General features: G+C 42.3%; 1 protein-coding gene across 5 annotated transcripts in view; it reads left to right on the top strand.

Moving 5' to 3' along the window:
• nectin1b (nectin cell adhesion molecule 1b) overlaps window positions 1-22,946 on the top strand; it is a 544,761-nt gene that overhangs the window by 230,562 nt on the left and 291,253 nt on the right. The window contains exon 6 of one of the 5 annotated variants that reach the window (XM_063038121.1): window positions 1,216-11,134. The exons of the other annotated variants lie outside the window; for them this stretch is intronic. Coding sequence (XP_062894191.1) covers window positions 1,216-1,727 — 512 coding nt within the window. The 3' untranslated portion in view covers window positions 1,728-11,134. Of the gene's footprint in view, window positions 1-1,215; window positions 11,135-22,946 lie in introns of those variants that run through there. 5 annotated transcript variants of the gene reach the window in all.

Below are 22,946 nucleotides of genomic sequence, written 5' to 3'. Positions count from 1 at the left end.
ACCTGATTTTGTCTTTATAATTCCATTGTTATTTTTTTAAACTCAAGATCTGTTTTCAATTCTTTTATGTTCCTTTCAACAGAAATCTCTTTTCCATGGTAAATGAGTAAAGCTTTCCTCTTGGCTTGCTTAGTGCATTTTATTACTGATTTTCCTTTTCAAGTACTTCAGACTGCAGCTTTTGGAATTGCTAATGTTTATGGGGTCCTGTTGTCTGTATGTTGTAGTGTCTGCAACATGTTCAGCTGTGTGTGTATGTGTACATGTATTAATATGTATATGAGAGTGTGATTTCTGCGATGCATAGGAGTTCATGTGTGTGTATGTGGGGTGAATGTATCAGTGGTGTGTATGTGTGCATCTGTTGTGGAGTGAGTGTGTGTGTCTGTGTGTGTGTTTCATCACTGAGAAGCTGTAACTTCCAACATTGGGGCTCTTAACATGTTGAGAGCACCAGTCAATGCAAGTAAAATATGTCTTTGATTTAGTAATAATTATTGTTAAATGGCAATTTACACTAGTTTTATTGGCAATGAACTGTGTTTCTCTTCAGCGTATCTGTAAAATCAGGTCACAACCAGTGGCAATGGTATTAAATCAGGGTTTTTCTTTGGATAGGGCATAAGTTCCTTTAAGGATGACTGACTTTAGTTTATTTTGGCACAGTGATGTGATTAGTAGCTGTAAGTGTGTGTGTGTGTGTGTGTGTGTGTGTATGAGAGAGAGACTGACTAACTACATGGCTCCATTGGGGGGGGGGTGAAAGATACTGCCCATATTAGGACTGGGGCTATAATCATAGCAAACGTTAATAAGGAATGATGAATGATTTACAAATAGAAAGGGAATAGTTTGCTGGAAACTCTCAACAGGACCGGTAACGTCAGTGGAGAGAGACATATTTTACCTCAACATCACCAAAATGACTAAGTATTTCAAAAAAAAAAGTTTGCATTTAGATTCCAGATATTCTGCATTGGCCGCACTTTACCTGTGCAATAAAGGCGCGCCGATAATGGGTGGAGTTGTGTCAGCAATGCTGGAACAAGTGCAATAATAACTTTAATGATGTCAGGAGACCAGCATAGATATAGACTATTAATTTCAGTCATCTTTCTCCCTTCCCTCTGTCTCCCCTTCCCTCTCCCTTTGTCACCCACATCTTTCAAAACACGGGACTGACGTTGTCCCTTCCATCTGTCTTTTCCTACCCAGAATCCCCTCAAATCCTACCATCCGACATCCCGAGTGTGAGCGAGAGTCTGGACGGCAGCAAGAGCGGAGGCAACACTTTGATGATTGCAGCAATTGTGGGAGGTACGGTGCTCATCGTGATAATCGCTGTCATAGTCTTCATCGTCCTGCGCAAGAGGCAGCAAACCTTCAAGGGGGACTACAACACCAAGAAACACGTGTTTGGCAATGGATACGGCAAGGCTGGCATCATGCCTCCTGGCCCACAACAGGTCCCTTACCAGGAGGAATCCGATGAGGATAAAAAGTTGTCTTCCATGAATGTAAGTTACGAAAACGAAAGGAAAGTTATCCGAGACGGTGCAGACTTTGACGCAGACACCAAGCGCCCTTACTTTACTGTGGATGAGAGCGACACACAGGAGGAGTTTGATGACCAGACCCTGAGCTTCCAGTATCCCCCGGATATGACAGAAGACATGGTCTCACAGAACGATGGCTCCATAATTTCAAAGAAAGAGTGGTATGTGTAGTGCCAGACCCCTTGTGGTACAGGGCAAAATCAAAGTGTCCTGATTCAGACCCAGGTGGTTTGCTATAAAGAACTCTGCATCAGCTAAGGTCTTAATGATTACATTATGGTTTATTTTTTACATTTCATTCAAAAAAAAATTCTAAAGACAATGATTTCATAAATATTACAAAAAAAAACTTTTCTGTACAGCACTAACGAGGAGTGCCTCACTCATTGCTGGCTGGACTTGCTGAAAAAGCTGATGTCTCATCACTATACTGCACAGACATCAGGTAACTTATGCTAAACACTGGAACTCGATCAGGCTGCCAGCACATCTGTGGCTGCGTTACCTTAACTGTCATTAATTTAGTCATTAATTTATAACCACTAATTAGGATGGGCGGTGGCTAATAACTTACTGGCATGTGCTAGTGAGTGGTTAGATTTGCTTGTTAAGCAACTGGTTGGTGAAGACATGTAATAGCAACTTCTAAAATTCCATTAGTTGTAGAGGGTGAGGGGGGAATTAGCTGCTCACCTTCTCTCCAGCCTTTAGCTGAATCTGTATCTAGGTCATCCGGAAGATGATGACAGTATCTAAAGACCAAATTCCTTTAAGTCGCACATAGCTCTAACTCCACAAAGTCATGTTAGGCACCTTAAGTGACTTGTAAATTTTTAGGGGGTCACAGTCTTATTAATTTTTTTTAATGCTTTGAAGTAAAAAGAATTTGCCTGCAAGAAAATGAATTTCATTCCCCTCCTGAATGGAGTCTTGATTGTAGCATACAACATTCCTGCATGTAACTTTGTATTACATTAAGTCTCAAAATTGTGTCCTGTTGTGGAGTTACTAAGGTGTGAGGAATCACTTCCTTTCATAAATCCTAGCAAACCTCTACAGCGTTAAACGATCGAGGTTCAATTGTTGAGTCTAATCAGTGCATGTTTCAGAATTCTCTTTAACAAAATGTTCGATGTTCTGCATTTTGTTTAAGGTCAGGTGTGTACAATAATGTATATTTCAAACATTTAACATCATGTTAGCTTTATTGTATTATTTCAATTTGTCCATCATTTAGTCTAAATTTAAGCACAAGGCATAGAGGACAAATTTGTTGGGCAAATTTACTTCTCACTGGTCCCTGATCATTTAATCCTGAAAGATGTTAGCGGAGTACAGCAGCGCGATGCAAGGGGCTTGCAATCATTAATTAGACCAAGTCAGAACAAACCGGCCAGTGCTGAATGTCTGAAATAAACCTGCTGAGAATAATCAGGAGGGCAGAGAGAGGGAGAGCGAGTCAGCATGATGCCTTTCCCATTGGAGCCAGAATGAAGAAGAGCCCTTGCATGCTTTATTTTCAGCTCTATGGTAATGTCCCTGGGACAGAGTGTTGGGAATTTAACGTACAAGTGTCACGAAAGAGTTGTGTGCCTTCAGCTGCTAGATGTGCCTACTCTAGCATGGTAGATGCCAAGCAAGCCTGCTCACCGACTAATAATTTAAGACCTTCCGGCTTTAGGCCTCTTTACAATTGTTTTCCAATTTAAAAGGGCAGTCTGTCACTATTGTGGGCAGCAGGGCTATGCTGTAAACACAGTGCTGCACCTCCCACAGTACTAACACACAGGCATTGTGCAGAGCAACAAACATCACAATTTATCAGATGCTATCATGCAGGAACACCACTCTCTTTGTTCCAAAATTGCCAATGCATTAAGTGTTAATTTTGTTGAAGAACTCCTACAAGAACACGATGACAGCAATGTTATCACTAAGTAATAATTGTTACATTGTACTGCTCTGGCATGAAGAGCGTGCCTCCACCAACCCTCTCAATAGATTCAGACCTGGCGCTAAGATTTCCGTAAACAGGAATGCATTAAACAAGGGCAGTATGTCTTAATGTTGAAAGAGAAAGTGGTACAGAGAAGGGACAGTGCAAGGAAGTGAGAGCAGTGCTGGGGGGGCGGGGGGGCTGTACAACATTGCTATCAGTCCTTGAGAGTATATTGCCATAAAAATTGAAAAGGCTGGAGGTACACCACAGATATATAATGAGCTGAGCTTTGACAAATTGATCACTTACCCTTCTCACCACTATAGGACTTGTGAACTCAGTGCTGAAGTGACCTTGTCATTGAGTCTAATGATCCAGAGAATGGTGGCAGTTGAAAACATCTCCCACAGAAGGCTGGCACCAGTAAATGTACATGAAGCTAATGGATTGATGTGAAATCGTGACTGCTTCATCAGTCATGTTGTTTCAAGGAGTCAAGTTGAGTTTATTGTCATGTGCACAGGTGTGGTGAAGTACAGGAACAATGGAAAAACCTGCAGCAGCATCACAGACACTTGGGTTCAGACAACACACAGATTCTAAATTATACAGAAATTAAACAATTTGGTGAAGAGAAAAAAAAGCTGTGTGCAAAATGAGACATGAACGCAAAAAATAACACACATCCTTGGTAGTTTATGGAAATAAAACCAGCCACCCTTCACCTATGTGACTCCTGTTAATCTAGACAAAATGCTGGAGGAACTCAGCAGGTCAGACTGCGACTATGGAGAGGAATAGAGTCGGCATTTCAGTCTGAAATGTTGACTCTTTATTCATTGCCGTAGCTGCTGCCTGACCTGCTGAGTTCCTCCAGCATTTTACGCGTGTTGCTCTGGATTTCCAGCATCTGCAGAATCTCCCGTGTTCCTGCTGATCTAAACTAGTCCTACCTGGCTTGAGGAATAAATGTTAGTGTTGTTAGGACCCTAAGAGCTGTAAAAGTTATAAAACTAAGCAATGTGAAACAATCCTGTCAGCACATTCACTCTGGCTAAAATCAATGGTGTGAGGGACTGTGTTACACCCTGTGTCACGTAACTTGCTTTTCAGGGAGTCACATGAGAGTTGATTTATAGATGGCTCACTGGATGTCAAAATGCAGTCTGTGTAGGCGGTATTTGACTTTTTTTTATAAATATTACACCAACTTGTTGCATGTCCATCAATTCCTGACTCATCTTTGCCTTACCCAATGCAAACCTATCCTGAGGGAGAATAATTTGGATATGTGCTTAATGCTCCCTCTTTCCAGCATAATGTATTTCTCAGCATGGTGTAGTGCCAACTGAAATGTTGCAAAGCTTAACCATAATTAAGGTGCATTCATAAAACCTCCTGGTTAAGTGACTGTTCACTGGCCATCCCGAGCTAGAGTTTGGTCAAGGTTGAAACAATGTCAGAGGATTCAAGAGAGAAAAAACTTTTCCAGAAAGCTTTTTCCTCCTAGAGCTACGTATTCTGGACCAGAATATAAAAGCAAGGGTGGACTGCTACAGCTTTACAAGACATTAGTCAAATCACATTTAGCATGCCATGAGCAATTTCGTGCCCTGTATCTATGGAAATATGTGCTGTCCCTGGAGAGGTTCACATAATGACCGTAGGAATGAAAAGTTTAACATCTAAGGAGTGTTTTGTCTCTGGGCCTGTACTTGATGGAGTTCAGAAGGATGTGGGTTTGGGGAGGGGGGGAATCCCAATGAAACCTTCCGGATACTGAAAGACTTGGATAGAGTAGACACAGAGAGGATGTTTTCATTCGGAGAGAGTCTGGGATCTGAGGGCACAGCCTCAGAGTAAAGGGATGTCCTTTAAAACTGAGATGAAGAGGCATTTCTTCAGGCAGATGGTGGTGAATCTATGACATCAGTTGTTATTGAGAGTTGTGGTTTTCAAAGTCACTGGGTGTCTTAACGGCAGAGATTGATAGGTTCTTGATTAGTATTGAGGCTAAGGGTTACAAGAAGATAGTAGGAAAATGAGGTTAAAAATAATCAGCCATGACTGAATTGCAGAATGGTCTCAGTGGGCCAAATAGCCTAATTCAGCTCTTGTATCTTCTGGTCTTATTTGGCAAACTGATCTGTTATGAAAACGTTCAACAGAAACTCATGATTTGGACATATCAATGCTTCTCACTGCAGTGCAAGTGAGCTGGTTATTATTTGGTTTACAAAGGCCTACATTTTTTTTTAAATCTCCTGTTCTTCAATTAATTTAAAATGGGGTGTGATAGTTGTCGACCCATTGACTAGAGAGCCTCCCAGCTCTTGCATCAGTGAAACCTTGAACTCTGTTTCAAGTACACGATTGACCAAGGCAGAGGGAAAGTGGCAAAATCATAGAGCTTTATCAGTCAAAGTTCATCATGGACTGGATGCAGGGATGCATTTTTCCACAGCTCAGGAGTCGAGATCTAGGTACCAGAATCTCAGAATAAGGGGTTGGCCATTTGGGGCTGAGATTTATTGCACTCTGGGAGTGGTGAAACTTTGAGATTCTCTATCTCATAGAGTTGTGGTGGTTCTTTCAAAGTAGAGGAAATGATGTGTGGGGATGGTGCAGGAAAGTGGAACTGAGAGGGGATTTCAGCCATGGCCTACCCCTACTCCACATTCTAATATTCTGCATTGTGGTTAAAGTTCACTGAAACCAAGGCGCTAAAAAGTCAAATGTAGTTGATATATATTTCATAAATTTTAGGATGATTTTTATAGTTTAGAGAAACCCATTAATCAGATTTGTGTTTTATTCTGTATTTTTTTTCCATATTTTCTTTTAATATAGAGAGGTCATTCAACCCATCAAACAGGCTCTCGGAGCAGTCATGTCCCCGCCCCCCCCCCCCAACTTATTTCCCCGTTCTCTATCTGTTATAACTTAATGGTGTGAACTGGTATTTTACAACTGTCTCAAACTTATAAACAAAGCTGAAGCCTGACACCAAAACGACAAATGGTTAGAAAGATGGTCAGGTGGCTCCTATGGGAGGGAGAAATGGTGGGATAAGATTGAGATTGTTCCCCTCTCAGTGAGCTACTGGAGTGTTTGATGATTTCAATTCAGCTCAATTTTTAATAATTTTCTGAGGACTTTTTTTCAAACAATTTTCTTTTAAGCTATCTAACAGATCAGAAAATTCTTAGTTTACTAACTTTTTCTTTGGATTTAATGCCATGAAAGAATTTAATGATATGAAAAAGTTGCTCTGTAGCATGAATTCTGGGCTTAAACAGACAAAGTGATTCTGTGCAACCTCACCTCCCTCAGAACAAGCCAGCTGGAGACTTGGGTTGGAGGGCCAGGGAAGTAGTGATCTGACTGAATAGATTAGATTAGTGTTGGTTGTCACATGTACAACAAAACGTACAGTGAAATGCTTTATTTTGTGTCAATGACCAACACAGTCCAAATAAGTGTTGGGGGCAGCCCGCAAATGTTGCCATGCTTCCGGCACCAATATAGCATGCCCACAACTCACTTACACTAACCCATACATTTATGGAATGTGGGAGGAAACTGGAGCACCCAGAGGAAACCTGCACAGCCACGGGAAGAACGTACAAACTCCTTACAATGTTGGGAATTAAACCTCTGTTGCTGATCTCTGGTCACTAGTGCTGTAACGCATTACCCTTACCACTACACTGCCACATTAGCCCACGGGAGGGTTCTGACGACAGAGGTTTAAATATCAGGTAGTTAGCAACATGACTATTAAACGTAGAACCTGTTTTCTGGGTAAGCTACTTAATGGACCAGGAAAACAGGAAGCACTTCTGGAGTACCAGATGAGGGATATTAAGTAGATAAATCGAGAAGCACTGAGTTTGGGCTTTCCAAGTCCCCAAGCATTGGGTTTAATGCCACTGCTGTCTTATTGCAATGTGATACCTTTATATCATTTACTTTTCAGTTTTCTTTCCCTAAAGAGCACTTTTTCTTTGGTGCATGCTTCAGCTGGTAGACAGTTTCCAGGGGACCAAAAGAGAAAGAGAGATGGGGACCAACTGTGTGTGTGCATCTGTCTGAGAGAGAAATGGGGGGGGGGGGCTGGTGGGGGTGGAAGGACCAAATAGCTAATGAATCTTGCTATTGTTGATTTGCTATTCAATGCCCTTTGTGCAATTTACTGCTTTTTATTCTCCCTCTATTGGTCTCCCTGGAAACTGATAGAGCTTGCAGCTTTGTCTTTTTCGGGTGAAAGGTTCCCTATGGGCATCACTGGGTAGTGCTCGACTTATTGGCAGTTGTTAGCACGTGTGAGTGAATTGGTTTGTGAAAAGAATAGCACTAATTCAGAATGGGGATTATTAAGATTTAAGCTTCCATAAATGATGAATATTTCCTATGAACTTAACTTAACTAAGTATTATAGCTCTTGGGTACTCCTGGATTCTTGCCAGTTGGGCAGTGTGGTGGGAGTGTGATTTATTTAATTATGGCTTATGGAGTTCAATGCACAAGTCTGAGGTCATTCACTTAGAACCCAAGAAAGTTAAATCATGATGCTTCTTAAATAGGTGTTAAACAGGGACTGTAGAAGGACAAAAGGACTTGGGAGTCCATAATTCATTAAAAGTCAAGGAATGAGGGCAAGAAACTTTTAAAAAAAGGCTAATTGAATGTTTGGTCTTATCTCAAAGCGACTGGAATACTAAAGGGAGATATGCTATTTGTACAGAGCCTTTTTTAAAAGATCCACTGCAATATTACATTCAATTTCCGCCACTACACTTTAGAAAGGATGTCTTGCAGCGGAGATCTCTAGAAAGGTACCAGGGATTAGCGGGTGACATTATGCGGACAGGCTGTATAGCCTTGTTTATCAGTGACTCAGTGCTAATCTGATCAGGGGTTTTGAAAAGAAATGTGGGACGGATTAACAGGTTCGATATGACAAAACTCTTCTCTGAGAGGATCGAAAATGAGAAAGTGTTTAATTGTAGCTTTGCCGTTGAGAAATAAAATTAGGAAGCACTTCTGGCCAAAAAAAAAACAAAATCTAGAATTTCAGTATCCCTAAAAAAAATCTGAATCATCTAGTAAGTAATTAGATCTTTCAAAAGAGTGATATATTTTTGTAAATACAGAAGGTCATGGGAAATGAGGAAAAGAGAGAAGAAAGGAATTGACTGAATGGCAGGTCAGGGCCCGTAAAGCCAATGGACCATTGTCTTCCTGTGTTTTGTGTCAGTGAGCCTGGAAATCCACTCGGGTTTGGGAAGCAAATCAAAATGACTTGTGTTGCAATCAAATTTGACAGCCTTTGGAGGGAAATTAATTAGTTATTGCTAAATCAAATGGACATGGAGAAGATGTAGGGGAGTCCAGACCAAAAGACAGTCTAAAAGCCAGCACGTCCCTTTAGAATAAAGCTGTTAAGTAATTTCTTCAACTGAAGGCTGATGAATCTGTGGAATTCCTTGCCACAAATGGCTGTGGAGGCCAAGTCAATGGGTATATTTAAAGCAGAGGTTGATGATTTCTTGATTAGTAAGGGAGTCAAAGGTTACAGGGAGAAGTCAAGAAAATGGGGTTGAGAAAGATCATAAATCAGTCATGATGAAATGGTGGAGCAGACTCAATGGGCCAAATGGCCTAATTCTGTTCCTATATCCTATGGTCTTCTGGTCAAATATCTGAAGTTTTCAAGTATTTAGAAGGGAAGGAAAATAAGACAGAAAATACTGCAAACACTCAGCAGTCGGATTTTATCTGTAAAAAGAATCTTGGACCAGAAACACTAACTGTTATCACAAGATTCTCCAGTTGCCAGAAACCTTGAGCAACCCGCACAAAAAGCTGGAGGAGCTTAGCACTTCAGGCAGCATCTATGAAGGGGAGTAAACCATTGACGTTTTGAACCAAGAAACTGATGAAGGATCTCAGTCCAATGTGTTGACTGTTTATTTCCCTTCATAGATGCTGCCTGACTTGCTGAGTTACTCCAGCATTTTGTCTGAGAAATACTGTTTGTGTTTCCACTGTTGCTGCTTGACTTGTGTGTTTCTGCAATTTCCTGTTTTATCAGATACACAGGATGGAAACAAGCCCTTTGCCCCAACTTGTCCATGCTGACTCAGATACCTATCTCAACTAGTTTCATTTGCTTCTATTTGGCCATATTTGAACCTTTCATATCCACGTATCCATCCAAATGTTTTTTAAAAGTTGTACTTGTTCCCACCTTTGAGCTCTCAGTTCCATATGCAAACCACCTTCTTCGTGGAAAAACTTGCCTGTCAGATCCCCTGTAATTTTTCCCCACCTCACCTTAAACCTGTGCCCTCTGGTTTTAGACTCCCAAATCTTGAGGGGTGGGGTGGAGGAATCTATTTCAGATTTCAAACCTTTGTAGTTTTTTTCTGATCTTCAAACAAGGGAAGTTATTGTGTACACAAAATAAGAGAATTAGTTGTCAACTGCAGGAGTAGAGTTTTGGAACAGAATTCACCGTTGCAATCCTACACATTTGCAGCTTCTCATGAAAAGGAACAGCATTCTTTGACCAGAACCATCTGTATAGATTTACTATTTAGAAAGAAAAAGAAGGCAGTCTGTGCGTGGGGGCGGGAGGGGTCTATCTGTAAATGTCCTTGGAAACATGTAGCTTACAGAATTGTCGATCACAAAAAGAAAAGTCTGAAGTAGAGTTCGTAAGTAGTACTTAAAATTCTATGTGGCTCTTTGGAGGAATTGTCACTAATCCTTACACAGTAAAACCTGATGGACAAGCACATTCTTCTGATAAAATAAAATTGATATTCAAGCACTGAACAGTTTCTTAGGACTGTCCAAGTTACTCCTTTTTTAATTGTTTTATTTGTATCCTGTAAAGAATATTAATCTACCATGGGAAATCTTTCAATGGCACAACAAATCGCTGGTATCCCATTCCTGTCTTAGCTTGACCTGGTTTCTTGGTGCAGTATCCCAGTCCTGGCTGGATTTGGCCTGGTTCCTGCCTGCAGTATTGCTAGCTAGGCTTTGAGAGTTGCGGACCTTTATTTCAATTCCTGGATTTTAGATTTGGAGGAGTTGACACTGTTTTTGTTAATTTTTTGGGTGTGTGAACTGAGATGTGGGAATTGGAAGATTATCATGCTCTCTCTTCCATTCCAGTTACACTGTTCTCAACCCATCATACTCTGCCATTGTGCACTAGCATGACATTCCTAATTCCTCATGACAAATTAATTTACAATGGGGCAAGATAAGGTAACCATAGCAGGTTGTTTTGAGCACCAAGTTGCCATGGTTACACTTAAAGTATTTTTGTTTTGAGTTTGGTGCTGCATTTACTGTGTCCATTGAATCTTGTTAACTATTGTGCAAATAAAAACCATTTTGTAAAATGTATTGTGTAACTGTTTTGTACAATGTTGCTGATGCAATCTGTTTTATTGGCTGCTTTCTTTCCTGTTGGTTCTCTTTATACGGATTCTCTGGTTGCAGATGGTTCGTTGGTGGATTTTGCCTAACCTGTTATGTGCCGAATTGTGTGAAAATGTTTAAAAATCTTACATGGGAGGGGGAACTTTTTTTTAAAATAAAAAATGCAAATGAAAACTTATTTGACCTGCTGTTTTCATTTTACTTGGATCCAGTGTCATACATGGGTTCTTCCCCTTTGTTCCCATTACAAAGAGAACTTGTCCAGGCAGCAGGCATTTACTTTCATCATTCTTTCAATGCTCCAAGTGCTAAACTGAGGCCAGCATTCTCAGTGCAGGCTACTACATGCATTATAGCCATTCATTTAACAGAAATTTGAGACACAGAATGAAAAATTGCTCTCAGAATTTGTGGGGAGAAATAAACAAATACAGTAAAAACACAAAGGTGCTGGAGGTACTCAGCAGGTCATCTGTGGAGGGAAATGGACAATTGACATTTTGGGTTAAGACACTTCATCTGGACTGAAGTAAATATATCACACAAAATGCTGGAGGAACTTCAGCAGGTCAGGTAGCATCTATGGAAAGAAATAAAGATCAATGTTTCAGGCCAATTAAGTAAATATGATTGTTTCAGCTCCAGTTTCTTTACATGCAGATGGCACCACTTTGCATGACAGAAAATTGCAATTGGAACATACACTGCCGCCCCCCCCCCCCCCCGCTCTGTAACATGAGAGTGTAGCTCTGAGGTATTGCTGCATAGCTGAGGTGCTGTTTAAGCAGAATTCCCACCTGCCCTCTATGTTATTATGTATGTACGTAATAAAGAACTTCCATTCCCAGTCTGCAATGCAGGCAGTTCACCCGGAACCAGAAGTGACGATGGTGAACAGGTTGCATGCACTCGTGTCAAGCTGAAGCCATTGTTGGAGTGTTACGAATAAAGATGTGTTGGTTTTGCCCACGCTAAATTTAACTTTATCACAAACAAACATAACATGGCGTCAGAAGAACAAACATAACGCCCTCAAGTAGATTTTTAAATTTCTGTGCACCCTACAAAGAGCATTGGTTCTTCCAGGTGCCCTGGCCAATGTTTACTTGTATCTCACATCACTGGAATTTGTATTTGAACATTTATTCCTTGCCTTTCCAGGGAGTTTGCTGAGAGCCAGTTGGCTGTAGTATTTCCTTCATGACTATAGAGCTTGTAAAAGTGGATGTCCCAGGGTTGACAGAGGTATAACACAGCTAATTGGTAATTAGTTTATTTATTGTCACGTGCTGAGATACAGTGGAAAAGCTTGGCATGCCACCCAAACAGATCATTAAGTACATCAAGGTAATAAAAAAAAGGGATAAACAATGTCGAATGCTCTGACTTTGGGAATGGGGGAATGAATCTGTCTCCAGCATGGTTTCGTTTCCAAACATAGCTTCTCTTGGCTTGTAATGTTCAACTGCAACATTCCCTCTACCACGGTTACCAATTTATACCACCAAGACGCAACATGACAACTTTATTTAAATGATATCTCCCAAACTGTGACTTCTTCGGAAGGCAAGGAAAACAGTGTTATTCCTTTGTTGCAGCGGAGCCTTAGTTCTGAACCTACCTTTCCCATTGCACTGTAGGAGTACCTTCGCCAAATAGCAGTGAACCACTGCTCTATGTCTTAAAGGCAGTTAGAGATGCTGGCTTGCCAGTAAGGCCCAGATCCCAAAACTGAACAGAAAAAAAATTCCATTGCTCTTTCCCAGTATTCGGATTTCCATTCAGGCACATATGTAATTTTGGAAACATAATAAATAAAAGTATGAAACTTTTATTTTCCAATATAACTTCCTTGCTGTGTACCTAAAGCTACTAGATGCATGTAAAGGGGCTTTGTGAGGCATGGTCTAACCCTGAACTGAAAGCAGTGATCTACAGGACTAGCAAGTTATTGCTACATTATATGGAACTTCTGTGTGGAATAGTAGATGGATGTGAAGATGTAGATCACCAGGAAGGACAGGAAAAATGAAATATCTGGACTCTTCAGTACTCATCTATCTTAATGCTAAATTAAATTGTACAGGCATGGCACATTCTGAATTGTGACTATCAATTACATTTATACCCCTAGATATGCTTTATATAAATACTATTGTTGTTAGGGACTGATGATGCCTCTGTTGTTTAAGATATGTTCTAGAATTTTTCAAGTACCATTGATTGAATGCAGAGCAAAGAAAATTTCACATTGTGGTTTATGGAAGATCAATTTCACAATATTTAAGACACTCGTCTTGAGCTAACAAACTTCAGTGAACACAAATATTTCAGTACTTGCTGAATTTTGGAATGATCGGCCATTTGAACTTTTGAGCAATGTGGTAAGAGTTGAGACACTGACTTGTCACCTGTCGCTCCTGATTTCCAGTGAAGCATGATACTGCTGTTCTTCTCTATCATCCATACATGTTATATGTCAAATACTTTCAGGCCACATCAGCCAACTTGACAACATCCAGATAATCACAGTAATGAGCTGTCTAAGATTTTACAAAGCTTCCATCAGGAATAGAAGTAACACATTGCAGAAGTAATGAGTTCATTGGAGGTTAATTATATTGATGGGACAGTACAAAGGAATGTTATTCTATATCTCCATCATTGGGTATATTTGATGGGACATTGCAGGGGAAATCTTTCTCCATGTTTAACCTTGTCTGGGTGCTTGCAAAGAATGTAGAGAGGGAATTAGAGGAAATATTTGCAGGGATTGTTTGGTAAAACTTTGCAAGAGCAACTTTACTCTCTATTTTGCCCAGAAAGAAGGCACTGGCAAGCCACTTCTGTAGAATTTGCCAAGAATAATCATGGTCATAGACCATGATCACCTATGTCATACGACTGGGAACATAATGATAATATCTTTACAACAACAGTGCAGAGACTGCCTTATTCTGTGCCAGATTCAGATTTATTTATCACATGTACATTGAAACAAACAGTGAAATGCATCATTTGCATTAAAGAACCAACACAACCAAAGGATGTGCTGCGGGCAGCCCGCAAGTATTGCCATGCATTCTGGTGGCAATATAGCACATCCACAATGTTCAGCAGAACACAACAACAGCAAGAGAACTAACAAAACAACAACAGAAAAGCAAACATGAGAAAGTCTGCAGATGCTGGAAATCCAAAGCAACACACACAAAATGCTGGAGGAACTCAGGAGGTCAGGCAACATCTCTGGAAATGAATAAACAGTCGACGTTTTGGGCTGAGTCCCTTCTTCAGGACTGAGAAGGGAGGGGGAAGTTGCCAGAATAAAAAGGTGGGGGGAGGGAGGAAGGGGAAAGAGACTAGCTGGAAGGTGATAGGTAAAGCTAGATGGGTGGGAAAGGTAAAGGTCTGGAGAAGAAAGAATCTGATAAAGAGGAAAGTGGACCATAGGAGAAAAGGAAAGAGTGGACCCAGGGTAAAGTAAGGCAGGTGAGAAGAAATAAAAGGAAGAGGGGTGGAATTTGTTTCCTGGAAGGAGAAATTGATTTCCATGCCATCAGGTTGGAGGCTACCCAGACGGAATGTAAGGTGTTCCTCCTCCACCCTGAGTGTGGCCTCATCTTGGCACAAGAGGAGTCTATGGATCAGTACGATGGATTCAGAATTGGAATTAAAATGTTTGGCCACTGGGAAGGCCTGCTTGAGGCGGATGGAGCAGAGGAGCTCGATGAAGAAGTCCCCCAATGTCGAGGAGGCCACATCGGGAGCACAGGACACAATAGACAACCCCAGCAGATTTGCAGGTGAAATGTTGCCTCACCTGGAAAGACTGTTTGGGGCCCTGAATGGAGGTGAAGGAGGAGGTGCATGGGCAGGTATAACACTTAAAGGTGCTTGCAGGCATGAGTGCCAGGAGGGAGATTAGTGGGGAGGGATTTGATAGATAAGCAAAACAAGTTTTTCTCTCTCTCTCTCACACACACACACACACACACACACACACACACACACACACACACACACACACTCACTCACTCCTCCAACCCTAGGACAGATCATCTCCAGTTTGTTGGAAGTGTTTGTTGGGATTTTTAGAGCAAACAATATTCCATCTTTACACTTCACTGGGGTGTTTAGTGGGAGTTCTATTCCATATCCAACCTCAGAAGATTTGTCCGGAATAGCACAAGATTTCCCTACGCTGCTGTCAAATGGCATCAAAAGGGTAAAAAAGATACAACTTGTCCTGGAATTGCCTTTTTAAATGTTTTCAGCCTTTGCAGACTACTTTGAACATCAGTCAGTCAGGGTCGATCAGCAGAGAAGAAAATGCTCTGTAAATGTTCCTATTTGGCTGCCTCTCTGGTAGCTGGCAGTAGCTAAGGGATATAGATCCTGGATTCCCACTGCCAGGGGAAGGTACTTGCAGCCGTTGTGGAATACGTGCTTTGCTGTTTGGCTAATGGTACAGAAACAGCAACATGCCCTCTGTCCATTCTCAGGGACTTCGCCTTCACTTTTCACTGGATGTTTCGATGTACATGCGACAAATAAAGCTTCATCTACTCTTTGAAATCTTTTCACTTTCAAATATGCAAAAATGTTGCATGTTACATGATTGTATTCCTACCATACAATTCAGCACTGATGAAGAGCGAACTGTGCTTGAGCACAAAGCTACTGCAGGTCTACAGGATGGATACAGGATGGAATTCGCTTCAGTCCACAGCCTGTGTGTAGTCAACGGCTTGCAGCTTCCAGCCAACATCACAAGGACGTTTGCCTTCTCCCAGTTGCTTTACTCTAAGAGGCATTCCATAGATGAGTCCAGTCAGCTCTTTGATTAGCAGGGTGGTTCTCCCAAGTTCGAAGTACGGTACTCTTATACTAATTACAACCTTGAGATTCGTCTCCTCACAGACAGACGCAAAACAAAAAAAACTAATAGAACCCATTAAAAAAAAGACTGTCAAGCACCCAATGTGCAGGAAAAAAATCATACAAATGATAAAAGTAAGCAAATAACATTCAGAACTGAAGTTCATGAAAGTGAGTCCACAGTACCCGAAGCCATCATTGCCGATCCAGGAGCCCGTTAGTTGCATGCCACAGTCACAGTAAACCTTGCCAGACTGGGCCATCCCCAGCCTCGGGTCCCAATGCCCTGACCTTTTCAATCTGGTCCGGCGATTATATTGACCAAACCTTGGGTTGTTCCTCACTCTCGGACCCAGGCCCCGCAGCTTCGATACATTGCCGAACCTTGCCATCTCGATATGATAGGGCTTGTACCCGGCCTTTTCAATCTGGCTCGGCATTTAAATCAGCCAAACCTCAGGTTGTTCCTCATTTTGGGACCTGGGCCCTGCCGCATCAATATGCTCGCAGGCCTGGGCTCCTCCAGCTTGATTTGGCTCGTACCTGACCTTTCCAGTCTGGCCCAGTGCTTAAATTTGCCAAACAGTGGGTCATTCCTCACTCTCAGGCCTGGGCCCCACTGCCTCAATTTGGCCTGTACCACACCACAACTGTGCTGCACCTTTGAGACTTTCACACCACAAAAATCCCAGGTGGTACAGGCGGTTCGAAAGCTCAACTCTGGAAAGAGGAGTTACAGGTTATTGAGTGCAATGATCATGTCTGAGAAAACATGTGAGTAATAAAGTAGCAAATGGTTGTGTTTTCTTCCAGCAAGTCATCGCTGCACTTCACCAGTGCCATCTTAAACCAGAAGCCTTACAGGGAGAAAAATCCAGTTGAGTTAAATACATTTCACAGTGTGGGAGTGAATTTAAAGACGGACTTTTATGGTTTTTATTGTTCCCAGCACACTTATCACAGGTGAAGAAAGTGACTCTAAACGTTTATTACCATAACCCTCAATTACAAAGGCTTAACTTAAAACCATTTAAAGTGAGCTGACTACTTTCCACAGTGAGTGTTTATCCTTATTTGCCATTTTTAAAGGCTCAGCTGATTTCAGACAGTTGTGATCAGCTTTCACTGTCGGTTAAGGTGTGATTACCGTAATGATGATTTTTTAAAATGCAAATGAACACATTGGAGAGTTCGGTGATGAATGGAGATGGCTGCTTTTGTTGGATCTGCTGTTTCCTCCACATTTTTGTTTACAAAATGGCAAACATCCAATTGAAGCCACTTAAAGGTCCAATTTTGGTTGAAATCAGAGGAGCCATTTAAATGGGTGAGTACAAGGTAAGTACTTATTCAACAGTCAACACACTGAATGTATTATGGATGAAGCCTTTGTAATTACAGTCATATCAAATTGTTATTGCCATTTGTCCAGAGTAGGGGCCTACTCAAGTTAAGCTTGGATGGTTTAAGTGGAAGAGACTGTACTTACGTTACTCTGGCCATGAATTTCTCTTTGCAGTCAACTCCAACAATTCATCAGAACATCAGTGAGGACATTTGAGTAATATTGATAAATATTGGTACAGTGGGATTCATTGGAACCATGTGATCTTCAAGAATAAGAGGGTTACAATGTCGGGCCTGATGCATGGATTTCGAATCGAAACATCAGTAAGAAGCATGTACCACCTGGCTCTTTGTGTGATTCAAAGGGCCCATAATGTTCAGGATTATGTGACTCTCAAACCAGCGTGCAAGCTCCTGCAGGCTATTGTTCATCCTTTATTTCATTAAATCAAACAGGCCAGTCACAACTCTCAGGTTTTACTCAATTCACACTTCATCTACTAATGTTAGGAGCAATACCTTTAATAAGGAAAGATAATGTGAAAGGCACTATAAAAAATACAACTATGAAAGAAGCGTTGAGTAAAGATATGCTCACATTTTTGTGCATTCAGTTGCAAAGCCCTTCTGGGAAATTTGACAATAAATCCAATTTATCTTCTTTCTCAGCAAGACACACAAAATTCTGGAGGAACACACCAGGACAGACAACATCTTGGGAAATGAATAAACAGTTGGCGTTTCAGGCTGAGACCCTTCATCAGGACTGGAAAGGAAGGGGGAAGATGCCAGAATAAAATGGTGAAGGGAAGGGAAGGAGGCTAGCTGGAAGGTGATAGGTGAAGCCAGGTGGGTGGGAAAGGTAAAGGGCTGGAGAGGAAGGAATCCAATAGGAGAGGAGAGTGGACCATGGGAGAAAGGGAAGGAGGAGGGGACCCAGGGGGAAGTGACAGGCAGGTGAGAGGAGGTAAAAGTCCAGAGTAGGGAATAGAGGAAGGGGTGTGGTGGAATTTGTTTACTGGGAGGGGAAATCAATATCATACCATCAGGCTGGAGGCTATCCAGTGTGGCCTCACCGTGACACAAGGGGAGGCCATGGATGACATGTCAGAATGGGAATGGGAATCAGAATTAAAATGTTTGGCCACCAGGAAGTTCTGGATTTGGTAGATGGAGCAGAGGTGCTCGACAAAGCATTCCATCAATTTACAACAGGTCTCACCAAAATAGAGGCGGCCACGTTGGGAGCATCAGACACAATGGACGGCCCCAGCCGATTTGCAGGTGAAGTGTTGCCTCACCTAAAGGACTGTTTGGGGCCCTGAATGGAGGTGAGGGTGGAGGTAAATGGGCAGGTGTAGCATTTCTGTCGCTTGCAGCAATAAGTGCCGGGTGGGAGATTAGTGCGGAGGGTCGAATGAACAAGGGAATTGCAGAGGGAGTGATCCTTGTGGAAAGCGGAGAGAGGTGGGGAGGTAAAGATATGCTTAGTGATAGGCAGAAGTTGCGGATGATGATGTGTTGGATGCTCGGGTGCTAGGTAAGGACAAACATAGAAAACCTACAGCACAATACAGGCCCTTCAGCCCATGATGCCGTGCCGAACATGTCTTTACTTTAGAAATTACCTAGGGTTACCCATAGCCCTCTATTTTTCTAAGCTCCATGCACCTATCCAGGTGTCTCTTAAAAGACCCTATTGTTTCCGCCTCCACCACCGTTGTTGCCATTCCACACACCCACCACTCTGTGTGTAAAAAAACTTACCCCTGACATCTTCTCTGTACCTGCTTCCAAGCACCTTAAAACTGTGCCCTCTCGTGCTGCCATTTCAGCCCTAGGAAAAAGCCTCTGACTATCCACACGATCAATGCTTCTCATCATCGTATACACCTCTATCCGGTCACCCCTCATCCTCTGACACTCCAAGGAGAAAAGGCCAAGTTCACTCAACCTATTCTCACAGGGCATGCTCCCCAATCCAGGCAACATCTTTGTAAATCTCCTCTGAACCCTTTTTATAGTTTCTACATCTTTCCTTTAGTGACGTGACCAAAACTGATCACAGTACTCCAAGTGGGGTCTGACTAGGGTCCTATAAAGCTGCAACATTACCTCTCGGCTCTTAAACTCAATCACACGGTTGATGAAGTCCAATGCACTGTATGCCTTCTTAACCATAGAGTCAACCTGCGACAAGAGGAACTCTATCCCTGTTAAGGCGGCAGGAAGATGGGGTGAGCACGGATGTTCAGGAAATGGAGGAGTTGCAGGTGAGAGCAGCTTTATGGTGAAGGAAGGGAAACCCCATTCTCTGAAGAAGGAGAACATCTCTGTTGTCCTGGAAAAGAAAGCCTCATCCTGGGAACAGATGTGGTGGAGGCGAAGGAACTGAGAGAAGGGAATAGCAGGAGATAGTGTAGGAAGAGGTATAGTCAAGATAACCATGGAAATCAGTAGGTTTATAAAAGATGTCAGTAGATAAGCTGTCTCCAGAGATAGAGACAGATTGAGAAAAGGGAGGATGGTGTCAGAAATGGACCAACTGAGTTGAAGGGCAGGGTGGAAATTACAAGCAAAGAAATTGACGAGCTCAGCATGGGTGCCTGAAGCAGCAGGGACGCAGTCGTTAATGTAGCGGAGGAAGAGTTGGGGAGATCTTTCTCTCCTTTCATCTCTCTCTTTCCCCTAATACCATGCTCTTGCTACCTTCTTTTTCCTCCTTCTGTCAGCCTCTCATTTAACCCTTCCAGTTTCTTCTCCCATTTTGCTGTTTGTCAACAGAGACACTTAGCATTTGAAAGAAGGAAAAGATGGGTGAAAAGTGATGTTGCCAGTAGCCAGTCAAACAAATTCATTATCATATTTGCACCGTGTAAACTCATGTGAGTGGTTTGCTCCGCATGCTGCACTGTTACAATCAATAGGCACACTCGCTATTCCTGTAGCCTGGAAGTAAATCTAATTCAGGATGAAGTAAGCGATGAGACAATTTTACCAATTTCCTCTTGAAGATGATGATTATTGTTCTGGAGAAAGTTTGGTAATTGGTTTATTATTGTCACATGTACCAAGGCACAGTAGAAAACTTTGTTTTGTATGCCATTCACAACAGATTATTTCACAACACAAGTGCATTGAGGTAGCACAAGGGAAAACAATAACAATGCAGAATATAGTGTTATATTTACAGAGAAAATGTATTGAAAGGCCTGGATAGAGTGGACACAGAGCGGATATCTCCAGTAACCAGAGAGTCTAGGACCATGGGGCACAATCTCAGAATAAAAAGAATATCTTTTAGAAATGTCTTCAGCCAGAGGGTGATGAATCTGTGGAATTCATTGCCACAGACAGCTGTGGAGGTCAAGTCATTGGGTATATTTAAAGCAGAAGTTGATAGGTTCTTGGTTAGTAAGGGCATCAAAGGTTATGGGGAGAAGGCAGGAGAATGGGGTTGAGCAGGATAGTAAATCAGCCTTGATCGAATGGCCTAGTTCCACTCCTATAAGTATCATGGTCGTTGCAGGAAAACAATAAGGTGCAAGGCTGTATTGAGGTCGATTGCGAGGTCAAGAGTCTATCCTATCATACAAGAGGTCCATTCAACAGTCTTAGAAAGGCTAGACAGAAGCTGTCCTTGAGCTTGGTGGTACGTGTTTTCAGGTTTTTGTTTCTTTTGCCCAATGGAAGTTGGGGAGAAGAACGTCCGGGGTGGGAGGAGTCTTTGATAATGTTGGCTGCTTTCAGAAGATTTGTTGTTTGGAGAGTTCAAAACCTTGTGGTGCTTGTTATTACACTGTCTAATGCTTCATATTTGCCTGGATGTCAAGGGAGTTTTCTGCATTCCTAAATGAGATGTTTTGAATCAATGAGTTGTTAAGACAAAGCCCTGTCTGTGCCAAGTGCACGTAAAGATACCACAGCAACAATTGGGAAAAGAGGTCTGACAGTCTGTTAGATACATGGGTTATGACCCAAAAAAATGGCCGGAGTTGCTTAGCACTTTAGTGCAAGGGTGCTTTTTATATGTGTCAAAAATCAAACTCATAAAAATGAGCAAAAAGAACACTACCAATATTTACAAAAAGATATCTAGCAGAAAACATAATAATACCTCAGCAATATTTTGTCCAGTGTGAACTCCTGGCAGTCCCAATCTCCCTCTCCCACTGCGGGAGATCAGCTCCTTTTTCTTTACACACTAGGACATACTATTTTTAATTTCCCACAAAGTTAACTTAAGAATACAGATGAATCAGAATATAATGCAGCCCACAATGTAGTTACAATCATATTACAAAATAAACAGAGGTATCGACCTTAAGCACAGTATGCAAACAACATATACTCATTTACACATCCTCATTACTAAAGAACTGGAATATTCTGCCGTGTATGGTGGGAAAGGCACCATAAAGCCAACCGAGCGTACCAGCTTGGTTTAGGACCCATTATGAGAATATACCAGGGAAGACATTGAAATACGTACACTCAGTTCTACGACATCAGAATGAGAAGGCAATGTTTGTAAGTGTGTATGTGTAAGGAATTTCTTTACAGAGAGCTCCTCATCACATTACCACCGTCCCCTCCTGCAGTGACGATGTTCGGCAGCTGAGACAGGCAGTCTGCAGGAACATTTCCTTTCCCTGCATTATGGTGGACTCAGAATTTGAAGGGCTGGAGCTCCATGTACCACTGTGTCACTCTGGCATTACGGCCCCTCATTGTCTGAATCCATGTCAATGCTCTGTGGTCTGTGTAAAGGTCGAACTCCCTGCCGAGGAGATAGCACCGGAGGCTGTCAACAGCTCACTTAATGCCCAGACACTCCTTTTCAATGGTGAAATAGCTGGTTTCCCTTGGGAGGCGTTTTCAGCTCAGGTAAAGGACAGGTTCTCCTTGTGCCTGCTCTGCACCAATACCTACTCCTGAGGCATCACCTGGACAAGGAACCATTTATCAAAGTTTGGGCTCTGAAGGACAGGTGAAGAACACGTGAGCTTTAAGGGCTTGAAAAGCATTTTCACATTCTCTTGTCCACCTCATTAGTTGCTTACAAGCTTCCCAGTAAAATTAGTAAGAGATACAGCCAGAGAGGCAAATTGGGGAATGAACCTGTGGCACCACCCTACCAGACCCAGGAAGGACTTCACTTCCCTGTTGGTGTGAGGTCAAGGACTGTTGTGGGTCACTTCCACTTTGTCCTCCTGTGCTCGAACCTCTTCATGCCCCAGCTGGCAGCCGAGGTATCTAATTTCCCTCTCTGTCCACTCACATTTTTGTAGAATGAGGCTGTGAGTGGCAGCATGAATATTCCCCAGGACCCTATGCACTGACCACGTCTGGCCGTAGACGACCACATCATCTACATAGGCCTCACTGCAGTCCACACTTTGGAGCACCTGGTCAGTCAGCTGCTGGAAGGTTGCTGGTGCACCATGAAGACCAAAGGGCATCACGGTGATCTGAAAGAGACCCAGGGGTGTGCAGAAAGCAGCGAGGGGTTTTGATTGGTCATCCAAGGGAACCTGCCAGCATCCTTTACAAAGGTCTAGTGTAATAATGTAGCTTGCCCGTCCAGTCCTTTCTCCGAGGTCATCACTGCAGGGCATAGGATAAGTGTCAAAAAAAATAAATGGCATTCAGTGTCCGGAAATCAATACATACCCTCTGGGTGCCAACCTCCTTGGGGACCATAACGATAGGACTGTTTCACTCCATTGTTTGAAGATGCAATGACTCCCAGCTCCAGTATG

The sequence above is a fragment of the Mobula hypostoma genome, chromosome X2 (assembly GCF_963921235.1).
Source record: "Mobula hypostoma chromosome X2, sMobHyp1.1, whole genome shotgun sequence".
NCBI lineage: Eukaryota > Metazoa > Chordata > Chondrichthyes > Myliobatiformes > Myliobatidae > Mobula > Mobula hypostoma.
This window is presented reverse-complemented; position numbering and strand designations above follow the sequence as displayed.